The sequence below is a fragment of the Leucoraja erinacea genome, chromosome 27, assembly GCF_028641065.1.
Source record: "Leucoraja erinacea ecotype New England chromosome 27, Leri_hhj_1, whole genome shotgun sequence".
NCBI classification, from domain to species: Eukaryota; Metazoa; Chordata; class Chondrichthyes; order Rajiformes; family Rajidae; genus Leucoraja; species Leucoraja erinaceus.
The window spans coordinates 13,460,738-13,473,482 of NC_073403.1; the positions used below are offsets into that span (position 1 = coordinate 13,460,738).

Here is a 12,745-nt window from a genome sequence, read left to right on the forward strand (position 1 = left end):
ATTTTCAAGTTTTGTATTACAGGTAGTATAGGATGTGGCACCAATTCATGATATGTACTAATGTCAATTAGGTACTAACTCTTGAAGCATTTCTTTATGTCCTGTCGCGGAAATTGCTCAAAACAATCGTATAATCAGCATCCACTGACAACACAGAAACCACAGAACCCGCAATCAGGAAAAGGCAATTTAAAGAGTCCGAAGAAGGGTTTTGGCCCAAAACGTTACCCATTTCCTTCGCTCCATAGATGCTGCTGCACCCTCTGAGTTTCTCCAGCATTTTTGTGTACCTTCGATTTTCCAGCATCTGCAGTTCCTTCTTGAACACAAGGCAATTTAAATATTGTCTTTTGATGCTAACGTTATTGAACTAACTTTCATCATCAGCGTATTGTTGAGCCATGTTCTCTTTTCATTGCCTGAAGTTTAAGTTAATTGAGTTTCCTGAACAGGGAAAAACAATCTAATTTTCAAGGCAAACAACTTGTGGAAATTTTTCACAAAAAGAATATCATGAAAGTAATCTTTTTATTTGTTTTTATTATATATTCAAGAGCAGAAAAGTTTGACAACATAAGATAACCGCATAACATCTGATAGCCATAGAGAGCCTATCGAATGGGTCGCGTATTCTGTTGACGAAAACACATTAGCAATACATATATATGTCCTTAATTCAGACACAGACTAGCAAGACATTCAATATCTGACATTCATCCTTCTAAAGGCCACTTTCGCAAAGATAGCAGAATCATCCCCCAATCTACATTTGGATATTTAGTATAGATTGCCTGGATGAAGGTTGATGCATTTGATCCTCCCTTAGTTGGGATTATCTGTTCATATCCCCACCCAAAGAGTTTCAGCTAAATTAGGTCTGGAACAGTGGATGTTAGGGCTTGGAAGGGGAGCCAGAAAGGGATATGAAGGTGGATACTAAACCATGAACAGAGAGGCAAAAACTGGAATTTAACATACAGGTAGGTGTACGTGCCACAGACTGTCCAAAATGTGCACATTATGAGGGATCCTCTGTAACCAATATCATCAGCAGGTTCACCAATTGATATGCAAAATGTTCCAGAAACTTAATGGAAGAGAAATAGAAATCTCGATTAACATTTTTCATTCCTTTATTTGCATTATATTTTCCTAGTCCCAGCAGACAGAATTCTAGCCCAGTGGCCATGGAATGCTAGTATAGCTGCCAGGAAAGAGTTCATATACCTACAAAACAATGAAGACATTACCCAACCTCAGAAAACAAGCATCAGCCTGATGTGACGTGCCCACCATTTAATGTTACAGTTTATATCTCATAGAGCAAGAATGTTGGTTCAAACACAATTTCCTGCAAAGTTCAATGGCTGGTCGAGACCCTTCTTCGGGTCGAGACCCTTCTTCAGATTGTTGTTCGGCATAAATAAATTATTTTCCCCAGCGTACGGGAGTCTAAAACTAGAGGGCATAGGTTTAAAATGAGATGGGGAAAAAATTAAAGGAGATTTGAGGAGCAACCTTTTTTACAAATGTATTTGGGGTGAGTTGCCAAAGGAAATGGGAGAAGCAAGTATAATTAATAAATTTGAAAGTGTTGGACAGGTACATGGATAGGAAAGGTTTGGAGGAATATGACTCGTGCACAGGCAAGTGTGACTAACTCGTGAAGGCAAGTTGATCGGCCGAGGCGAGTTGGACTGAATGTCTATATGTGTGCTGTACAGCTCTATGATGCCATGGGCAATTATTAAAATAGTGATTGAATTGATTTAATTAGAGTTAATAAACCAGATGCACAAATTAACTGAAAATAGACAACCTGAAATAAAGAACATTTAGGACTGTAAATGGCAACTTGGAAACTGATATGAACACAAATGGATTGCGGTTATTGCAGTTGTCTCATACAAGCAATTGCCTGTTTCAAATCTGTACATACCAGACCGACATGCTAGTTCAGAATAGTTAATAGCTGATAAATCCAGGTGTAAGAGAGCCCAATGGCTCTGAATGAACCACAGGGGAATTGACAAATCAAAAATAACTTTTTTTTTTTAAAGGATTTTTTTACCTTAGACAGTTGATGCTCAATTTATTCTATTTAAAATCAAGGTCACAGATTATGGATGCAAAAAATACGAAGGGAGATTAGATTAGATACTTTTATTGTCACATGTGACAAGTCACAGTGAGACACAGTGAGATGCTTTGTCTTAGGGGAAAAGGGTTACAATAAGAAAATAGAGTTGTATTTTAAATTCAGTCATGATCTTATTGAAAGGTATAACGAGCCTGAAGAGTCACATTGCATACACTTGCTACTGCTTCATTTATGGTCCTTATATTTACATTCCTATTTAGAAAAAAAAATCATATTTTGTACTGTGAGATGTGCAGGGAAATTAACAATAGCATGAAATGGGGTAGAGTAGTTCAGATATAAAGCACTAGGTAAACCTGTATGATTTCATCAATTGCTGCATTGCTGTCACATTTACTGTCTCCTCGGTAACACATGCCTCTTGTGCAGCCCCCGCGGGATCCAGTTCTGCCTTACTTCCCCGCTGCAAAGGTACACCCAGCTTCTGTTCCAGCATCTGAAACAGCCTTTGGCCTTTCTCCCTCTCACTGCTGCTCAGGAAATCCACACTCAGGCCAAACCGTTGAGTCTGAGAAAGGTGCAGCAGAATCCAATAAATTGCTTGAGCATCTTCTGGTTGGAAATGATTACAAAGTATGACTAGGAATTCACCAAGGAGTCCAAATCCTATTTCGGCACAGAAGATGCTTTCTAAGAGCTGGGCACCTAAGGTGACAAGGAAGGCATATTTCTCTGGTCCTGTACAGTAGTATCTTCTCCAGTCACGGCTAAACTCCGCTGAGGTCCGAGGCCAGGAATCTGTGTACTGTGATAGGGGAATAATTAGCATGTAACTGTCTTCATTGTACAGCAAAATGAATTAAAAGACAATCTTTTCAAACAATGTTGTTTTAATGACAGGGACAGTCAAGCCCAACCAGTCTCAACCCCATTCTGTGGGGACATGGGTTTGTAACAGAAAACAAAAAGCAGAACATTCATGGAGGCAACGTGCACAGCATTTGTTAAATCAACACAGCTATACCTTTGAGAATGAAGCAGTGCACTAAGGTAGTGTAAATGGAGCTCTACTATCTCAGTAACTGCAGTTGTCATTGGAGTAATGGGAGTGTTAAACCTTAACATTGGGTATCTAAAACCCTTGCAATTATGTTAATGAATATATAAACAGTGATTGCCTCAGTGACAGGAATTGAAGGCAGAAATACTCTGAGCCTAGTGATGTAGGGATTGGATGAACATTCAAACAACAACTTGATGTTAAGAAGAATTGAGCTCTATTGCACTTGGATTTAACATCTACTTGAACTAGCATGTCCCTTGTGCTGCCCAGTAAATAGCATTTAGCAGGGACTAGCGGATTACTGTACACTGTTGGGGACCTCCATTCTAGGAGATGACCCTAGCATCCCTCCCATAGCAGATTTGGGGGAAGACACTGCATTGGAAACTATGGGAACATAGATTCTATATAGAACATAGAAATTATCGGAGATTGGAGGCAGTCTGAAGAAGAGTCCCATCCCGAAACGTCACCTATTCCTTTTCTCCAGAGATGCTGCCTGACCTGCTGAGTTTCTCCAACATTTTGTGTCTATCTTCGGTATAAACCAACATCTGCAGTTCCTTTCTACACAAGCTGTATTAAGAAATACTTAAGAGAGAGTGCTCCATTCAGAGCTGCTGAGAGAGGTCTAGAAATCAGTTTAGAAGCAGTTATCAGCTTTGAATGTATCACTGTCTCTCGGGAATTTTGATGGGCTGAACAACCTTCCTCATAATTCTCTTGCACCATCTTGTGAGGAAGATCCCAATGATCAGGAAAAACATAAAAAGAATATGGCTGTAATGTGATGCATTTCAGAGAAAACAAAGAGAAAGATTATCAAAAAAGAAATTTAGAAAAGGCAGTAATACTCCTTAAAAGTTATTTATCGATTGTCTAAAATTAACGTATAAGTGGCAGGACAGTTAAAACAATTTCCTATAACATTTTTATATTGTAACTGCAGACTGTTGGGTTTACTCACCCAATGCACCCATTCCTTACCCATAGCCCCCACGGGAGGTGTGGTTCTCCAACTCAAGCTGTTCCCAAACGTAAGATTCCAGCACTCCCCTTGCCTTCCTCAGCAGTGATCTTTAAAAAAAATTCCAATTGCACTTGCCCTGCGTGTTGCAATAGCATTTCGCCCTCCCCCCTCTAGTCAAGCCGTTGTGTCGTCATAATTTGAAGCTGGTCTGTTTGAAATTCAAAGACGTCATAATTTGAAGCTAGTTGGTTTGAAATTCAAGGTAATTAATCAGTAATGTCAAGAAATAAAGCATAAAATGTTCAGTGAAAGTGATCTCTGCCTCAAGGGGAAAAATGTGAATTGGAATATGTAAAAATCTTGTGAAAGTTGGCATTTTGAATGCTTTATTCGCAAATAATGTGTCAAATATAGGATGAAATCTTCATTGAGGCTTGATTTTTTAATGCTATAATCAGTAATAATTCGAGAAAGAAGGCATAAAATGTTCAGTGAAAGTGATCTCGGCCTCGAGGAGAAAATTTGAATCAGAATATGTAAAAACCTTGTGAAAGTTGGCATTTTTGTCAAATGTCAAATATAGGATGAAATCTTCATTAGACTGGTTTCTGCTAGCTGAGCCATTGTGACGTCATCATTTGAAGCGGGTGATTTTAATTTCAAAGTCTTTTCACTTTTTTAGACTAATCAGTAATAGGTCGAGAAATAAAGCATGAAATATTCAGATAAGGTGATCCCGGCCTCGAATGGAAAATTGTCAACCGGAATATGGAAAAATGTTATCGTTACCGCATAGTTTTTTCACGAAGATGTAAAGACACACACATATACATACGTACAAGATCAGAGTTTTAATAAATATATGATGATGATATATGATATACAGCATTTGTAGAAATAATCATTTGACCCTACATGGACATGCCATTCCACATCAGTCTCTCCTCGCATGTGATAACATGACTACATACTGTATTTGGCCCTACTTATAGATGAACATTAGGGACGTACCCTTCATCATTAATATTGACCTTAGTTCCAATATTTCCAGGTGATCAGTCTCAACAGCTTTTTGTGGAAGAGTACTTGAAACTTTCATTACCCTCTACAAGAAGAATTTGTTTTTACTGTTAGTCATGAATAATCCAGCATACATTTTAAGTTTTGCTCTCTTGTTTTGGATTTCCCCACCAGATAAATGTTATCGCTAACTTCCCTTCCAAATCTCTTAATCATGATAAATATTTGAATTAGATTACTTATTGCAGGATTCTAAGGATCAGATAGAATGTCATTGACTCAACACGCCAGAATCTCCTTACTCTGGTATTGAATACTGACCTTGGATAATTCCACTGGAACACTGGCCTTTGCACTTGTTACCCCGGCACATGAATTCCAGGGTTGATTCCTTGCTCCCAACTTGTCTCGCATTTCCAAGGGCTTCAGATGTGAAGCTAGCACAATATCCCTACAGAATATAAAGTGGTAAAATAGGTTTTACTCACCACATTTCTTCACATTTCCATCTCTACGAATTTCTAAAATTTTCCCATGGCAAGCAAAGTTTAAAGGAACGACACATAAAATTAAATAAGAATTACACTTTGAAACTCTTTAATATGGCATTCTGTGGACCAGCATGTTTTGCTGTATGTATAATGTCCCGGCGAGATGCGCCTGCGTATCAGGAGTGTCCTGGCGAGCCGCGCCGCCGACTGGAATGCGCCCCAGTAGGCCCGACTTGCCCCACACTCCTCCCAGGTGACTGTGGAGAAGCCGGGTGTTGAGGCTTGTCTGGGCCGAAGAAGCCTCAGTGGCAGCGGTGATGGAGGCCTCAGGTGTGGTAGGAGCCTCGGCAGCAGGAGCCTCGGCAGCGGGAGCCTCGGCAGCGGGAGCCACGGTGGCGGTCGGCCTCGCGATCAGCAGTCGATGAGCGTGAGGGAGGGAGTGAGGGAAGACAATGGGGACCCGCTGTTGGGGGACCGCCGTGAAGAACAATAGAGGACCCGGCGTTGCACGACCGCTGTGAAGAACAACGGAGGACCTGGACGGTGGGAGAACAAAAGGGGACCCGGTGTGGGGGCACTCTAGTTTTATAAGTTGAATATAGGCAATAAGTAATCTAATTCAAATATTTATAGGTTGAATAAGTTAGGTCTTTATTCTCTGGAGCGCAGAAGGTTAAGGGGGGACCTGATAGAGGTCTTTAAAATGATGAGAGGGATAGACAGAGTTGATGTGGACAAGCTTTTCCCTTTGAGAATAGGGAAGATTCAAACAAGAGGACATGACTTCAGAATTAAGGGACAGAAGTTTAGGGGTAATATGAGGGGGAACTTCTTTACGCAGAGAGTGGTGGCGGTGTGGAATGAGCTCCCAGTGGAAGTGGTGGAGGCAGGTTCATTGGTATCATTTAAAAATAAATTGGATAGGCATATGGATGAGAAGGGAATGGAGGGTTATGGTACGAGTGCAGGCAGGTGGGACTAAGGGGAACAAAATTTGTTCGTCATGGACTTGTAGGGCCGAGATGGCCTGTTTCCGTGCTGTAATTGTTATATGGTTATATGGTTATAATCCTCTGCCCAAGAGATAAGCCTGCATTAGTTTGTTTGTATTTTTGTTTGTTCTGGTTAAGGCACTGTGCACACAGCAGCCAGCCAACAGTCGCTTGTCTTTTTATTATTTTTTCACTTTTAATTTCAAGTTTTCGCGTACCATGTTGTGTGTCATGACTGTTGGCAGACCAATTTCCCTACGGGGATGAATAAAGTTATTTCGTATCGTATATTACATAGATACATAGATACATAGAAAATAGGTGCAGGAAGAGGCCATTCAGCCCTTCGAGCCAGCACCGCCATTCATTGTGATCATGGCTGATCGTCCCCTATCAATAACCCTTACTTGCCTTCTCCCCGTATTCCTTGACTCCACTAGCCCCTAATATTAATTAAATGTATCTAACTAAGAGCGAACTAAGATCTGTATCAACCTGTGCTAATGAACTTACCAGTTCAGTTTTTGAAATCTCAGCCAATGGTAAACTCAATTTACAGCATTTACAAATCACAGAAACTTAGGTGACAGACAGTTCTTGGAACCTTCACATGACCTGGAGAGTGTCTATATTTAAAAAGAACAGTTGTCCTGCTCAGAGGAAGATGATCTGGGGCAATTTCTGCAATCCAGCATCAGGCAAGTCCAAAGCATGCCAGAATATAGAATTTCAACCAACCTTACCATTTTTATGTATCATACCCACTGAATTCGACAGCAAATGTAAAAAACTTTATGGGCCTTTTAATCAATCAAACTAAGTATCCTATTAACAATTTTTTTTTCAAATTAAAATAACAGAATCTGCCTCAGGTTGTCAGTAATGACGTTAGTGTTGAGTGATTTTTCTGGCACAGGACAGACACAAATAATTCTAAAGTGAGGGTAGAAAGCGAAATGTCAAATGTGTGAGTTATAGACAACATCAAATACTGCTTGGATTTGTTAAAATATTAAAAATATCAACCTACAAAAGCCTTGGTGAGAGACTTTGACTGTCTAATGCCAATTCCATCTGCATCCATTGCTACTCAATAGAGCTGCACAAAGGAGCTTCAGAACTGGATTTTTCTAATTACTGGGCTGACTCTTTCTTGAAAAGTAATTGCATGTTAATGACACAAATTAATTAATCGGTAAATAGGCAGAAAGTCTAAGGAAAGAGGGGTCACGCCACCAGCTTTAAATCCCAGAGCATGCTGTCTGATTTATGCCATTCTGCTATTTACTTCACAAAAACAGCATTGTGCAGTTAGCCCATATTAGTTTTACAAATATGTTAGATTTGCTTGTTAATATAAACTCATTACGGAAAGCAGATCACATGCATAAGAGTGCAAGGACTCTAAATAAGATAATGCAAATGTAATCCCAATTAATCTCTTTGCCCTGTGAGAACAATTTAAACTGGGATCATATTACAACAGGTAGTAATTTTTTTCTTAAAGACTTCTGAAATTTCAAACTTTAAACTTTTGCATTTTATTTTGCTTCTCTATTTTTTCCTTACTCTCAATCCAATTTCCATTTTCTGCATGAGATTTGACTCCAAATCATCTTGTTTCATTTTCTTTCGCTTCTCAATCCTGCAGTTCATTAAAATCTTCATCTCAAACACTTACAGTGCTGCCCTAAACTTATCCCAAATCACTGTTTGTTGTGAAATTAATCAGTACTCAGGGAATGGATGTGAACTAGCTTCTCAAGAAAGACTTGCATTTACATAGTGCCTCACGCATCTCTTTGAAAATACCCAAAAGCGCATTTTAGCCAAATAAGTGTTTTAATGTACTGTTACCGTTGTAATGTAAGAAACACCAAAATTAATTTTAGCATGTGGAAAGTAGGGAAAATTTGTAAGAGGACAGTAGTCAAAATGAAGTAAGTAACTTGTGCCCAGCAGGCTTCCAAAAAGAGGAATGTGTTGATCAACAAATAAACTATTTTAGATAAAATTATGTAAGAATAAATATTATGCAGGACACCAGTGATACATCTTGCTACTCTTCAAAGCAATGCCAAAGAATCTTTTACCTATAAATGAAAAAAGTAGTACATTGGCTCAATGTTTAATTTAGTTTAGTTTAGAGATACAGCGTGAAAACAAGCCTTTCGGCCCACCGAGTTCACACCGCCTAAAATAACCCGTCTGAAGAAGGGTTTCGGCCCGAAACGTTGCCTATTTCCTTCGCTCCATAGATGCTGCTGCACCCGCTGAGTTTCTCCAGCTTTTTTGTGTAACCGCCTAAAATATGCCTTGCACATTCGTTCTATCCTACACACTAGGAACAATTGTTTACAGAAGTCAATTAACTTACAAATTTGCATGTCTTTGGAATGTGGCGGAATATGGAGCACCCGGAGAAAACCCAAGCGATCACAGGGAGAACATACAAACTCTGTATAGATCGCATCCGTAGCCAGGATTAAACCAGGGTCTCTGGCACTGTAAGGCGGCAACCTACCGCTGTGCCACTCTGCCTCCCTGTGGCTCTGGGAGCTGCACACTTGCTGTTAATTCTCACCTGTCTATGATCTCCAGAGATGATGCCTGACCCACTGAGTTACTCCATCACTTTGTGTCTCTTTTCTGTTAACAAGCATCTGCAATTCCTCATGTCCCCACAGGAGGCATATTACATGGAGTGACAGAGGTACCAAATGTCCTTCACAAAAGATGTAAACTTCCCAATATGTGAGCACCTACAACATCTGAATGCAAATTCCGTTGATAGGTTTAGCATTACCTAAATTCTTCATATGATCCAACTTTCTGATGAATAGCCCTAAACTTGGCATCATTTTCTCGTTTATGTTTCTCATCAAGTGTCAAGGCGATTTGTAACTCCCGTTCCAGAGCCTGAAAATCAAGGGTCTCGCTTTCTTCCATTTTAACGACTGGAAAACAGAAAGAGAATTAATCGTTACCGTATAGATTGCGTATGGGGTACAGATGGGAGGTGGTACAGATGGGGGCACAGATGGGAGTGTACAGATGAGGGGGGGTTTACAGATGGGGATGTTGCAGATGGGACGGGGGGGGGGGGGGTTACAAATGGGGGAGTTACAGATGGGGGGGTTACAGATGGGAGATGGTACAGATGGAAGGTGGTACAGATGGCAGAGTACAGATGGCAGAGTACAGATGGGGGTAGTACAGATGTGGGGGTTGATGGCTGGACAGTTGAATAGGCATTTGCATAGACAAGGCACAGGAACATACGGAGTTAATGCGGGCCAATAGGATGACTATAGATCATGGGCAACAAGGTCGGCATGGGCCGGATGGGCTGAAGTGCCCGTTTCAATGAGTACAACTGTGCGCTCTAGTCTGAGGCAGTCCCCTGGCCTGGGTACTAGGATCCCCTCCTCTGGGCCCCATGACCCGTGCCCGCCCCTCACATCGGCCCGATCCGCCAAGGTCACCCTGTGCCCTCCGCTGGTGGTCCCTGCACCGGCCCGACGGCCCACTGGGCTCGGCCGGCCCGGCAGCATCGCAAGGCGGTTGGCGTTGCTCGGATCCGGCTCCTGGCCCGATCAAACCGGGCTCGGCTCCACTCGGCCGACAGCAACACGGAGGGGCGGTTGGCGTTGCTGGGGCAGGGGCCCCCGGGCTCTGCTCGGCCGACAGTAAGTAATAACGCTGGGGGTAGTAACTCAGCATCACTGGAGAGGAATGGGTGACGCTTCGGGTCGAGACAACTTCTTCAGACTGAGTCAGGGGAGAGGGAGATACCGAGATAAGGAATTTCCTTAGGAAGGGGGAGATGTGAAAATGAGACAAAAGGGGATGCGGCTCAAGGAAAATGAAAATAGATCATTGTTAGCTAGAAGAAGGTAACCACGAAGCAAACAGATATAAAATGTAAACGAGAAGAGTCAGACTGGTCGGAGAACTGGGAAGGGGGGGGGAGGGATGGAGAGAGAGGGAAAGCAAGTTACTTGATGTTGGAGAATCCAATATTCATACCGCTGGGTGTAAGCGGTTGGCGTTGCTAGGGTCCGGGTTCGGCTCGGCCGGCAGTACCTCGGTCCGGGGGTTCGGCTCCGCTCGGCCGGCAGTACCTCGGGGCGGTTGGCGTTGCTCGGTCCGGGTTCGGCTCCACTCGGCCGGCAGTGCCGCGGGGCGGTTGGCGTTGCTAGGGTCCGGGTTCGGCTCCACTCGGCTCCGCTCGGCCGGCAGTGCCGCGGGGCGGTTGGCGTTGCTAGGGTCCGGGTTCGGCTCCACTCGGCCGGCAGTACCTCGGGGCGGTTGGCGTTGCTAGGGCCCGGGCCCCGCCCCCTTGCCAGGCCGCGCGCGTCGTTGCCTTGACAATGGGCCTGCTGCCACGTGACACAGCCCGGCGGCGGCCGCCGCTGAGCATGCTGGAGAGGAGGGGCTTGATAGGCCGCGGCCCGTGGCCTGGGCTCCGGCTGCGGAGTGGGCACCGAGCCCTTTGTTTGCCTGTAGATAGCCTTGCGTGTGAGTGGAGGGGTCTGCCGCCGCTGACGCGACTCAGGCACCAGAGGCAAGTAAGGCTGCATCTCTCCGTTGTTAGCTGCCCTATGGCGGCCGCAGTCGGTCCCTGTCGCTGGACCTGGCCTTGCCTCCTCCACCACTCCCTATAGCTCAGACCAAATCCTGGCAACATCTTTGTAAATCTTCTCTCCACTCTTTCCAGCGTAACAAAATAATGTAGCAAGGCTATAACTGAAAACAATGCCAAATGTGGCCTCATTGATGTCTTGTACAGCTGTAACAAAACATCCTAACTTCTGCACTCAATATCCTGACTGATAAAGGCCATTGTGCCAAAAGCACTGTGATGCCACTTTCAAGGAACTATGTACCTGCACTCACAGATCTCTCTGCTGAACAACACTTTCCAAGGCCTTGACATTCACTGAAATTCTTTCCATGGTTTGACCTCCCAAAATACACCACCTCGTACGTATCTGTATTAAACTCCATTAACCATTCCCCCCACTCTTGCTCAACTGATCAAAATCCTGCTGTAACTTTTTGATGAACATCTTTCCTTTTTGCGATACCACCCACTTTAGTGTCATCTGCAAACTTACTAATCATGCCTTCTATATTCTCATCCAAATCACTGATATAAAGCACAACAGCAATGGGCCCAGCACTGATCCCTGAGGCATACCTCTTAGTCAAAGTCCAAAAAACAATTGTTGAGCAATACTCACTGAAGCCATCCATGAAGCCAATTTTCTATCCAGTCAACCAGCTCTCCCTGGATCCCATGTGAGTGGCTCGAGGTTGGCCACTAGATTTTACAGCATGGAAGCAGGGCCATGCTGACAGTACAAAGTGCTGCAGTTTCTCAGTTGGCCGGACAACATCTGTGAAGGGAATGCATATCCAAAACACCTTCCAATTTACAGCACGGAAGCAGGCCTTTCACCCATGCTCAAAGCACAAAGTGCTGCAGTTACTGAATTGGTCGGACAGCATTTGCGAAAGGAATGGATATCCAAAAGTCTGTCCATTCCATTCACGGATGCTGCCTGACCTGCTGAGTCAAACTTCAGGACTTTGTGTTTTGCTCAAGATTCCCGCATCTGCAGTTCTGCATGTCTTCCTTGTGAAGAATGCTAGGGCAATCTTTATTTGTTTTTTCAAGATCCAGGCTCAGAGTTCTGGAATTTCACATTTTTGCCCCCCACTTTATTCAGCGTATGCATGTTATGTTTATAAATGGAAAATAGCAATCCGAGTCTACAGCATTTTGTATTATTATTCTGTGTAGGGAAACCAGATCCTCAATCATGGTCAAACAAAAATTTTAGATCAACTTAGTATAACTTTTCAGTGTTTATATTTTAATTGATAGGAGATGCATAATTCATTTATACATTATCAAGTGTTTGTACTACTTATTCCATCCATGTACATCTAACTTTAAACATTTAAACGTTGAACTTATTTTCAAGATGTGATTGACCTTCTTATTTATACTCCTGTCAAAATCCAATGCACTTAACATTAAAATTAATTGTGTGCAATCGTCTGCTTGACACTTGACAAGGGTGACATGGTGGCGCAGTG

General features: G+C 42.8%; 1 protein-coding gene across 6 annotated transcripts; it reads right to left on the minus strand.

The window, feature by feature from the left end:
* Nucleotides 1-522: 522 nt before the first annotated feature.
* Nucleotides 523-10,946, minus strand: ccdc103 (coiled-coil domain containing 103). Of its 6 annotated transcripts, none has more exons than XM_055657086.1 (5): nt 10,823-10,946; nt 10,667-10,678; nt 9,444-9,594; nt 5,476-5,605; nt 523-2,906 (listed from the first exon to the last, which is right to left on the minus strand). In XM_055657086.1, exons 3-5 carry the CDS (start codon nt 9,584-9,586, stop codon nt 2,448-2,450), a joined length of 732 nt encoding a protein of 243 aa, XP_055513061.1. In that variant the 5' UTR covers nt 9,587-9,594; nt 10,667-10,678; nt 10,823-10,946; the 3' UTR covers nt 523-2,447. The 6 variants fall into 6 exon arrangements, with proteins under 6 accessions (XP_055513061.1, XP_055513059.1, XP_055513060.1 ...); XM_055657084.1 differs by having other exon boundaries at nt 10,639-10,678; nt 10,823-10,920; XM_055657085.1 differs by having other exon boundaries at nt 10,768-10,842.
* Between the last annotated feature and the right edge of the window lie 1,799 nt (nt 10,947-12,745).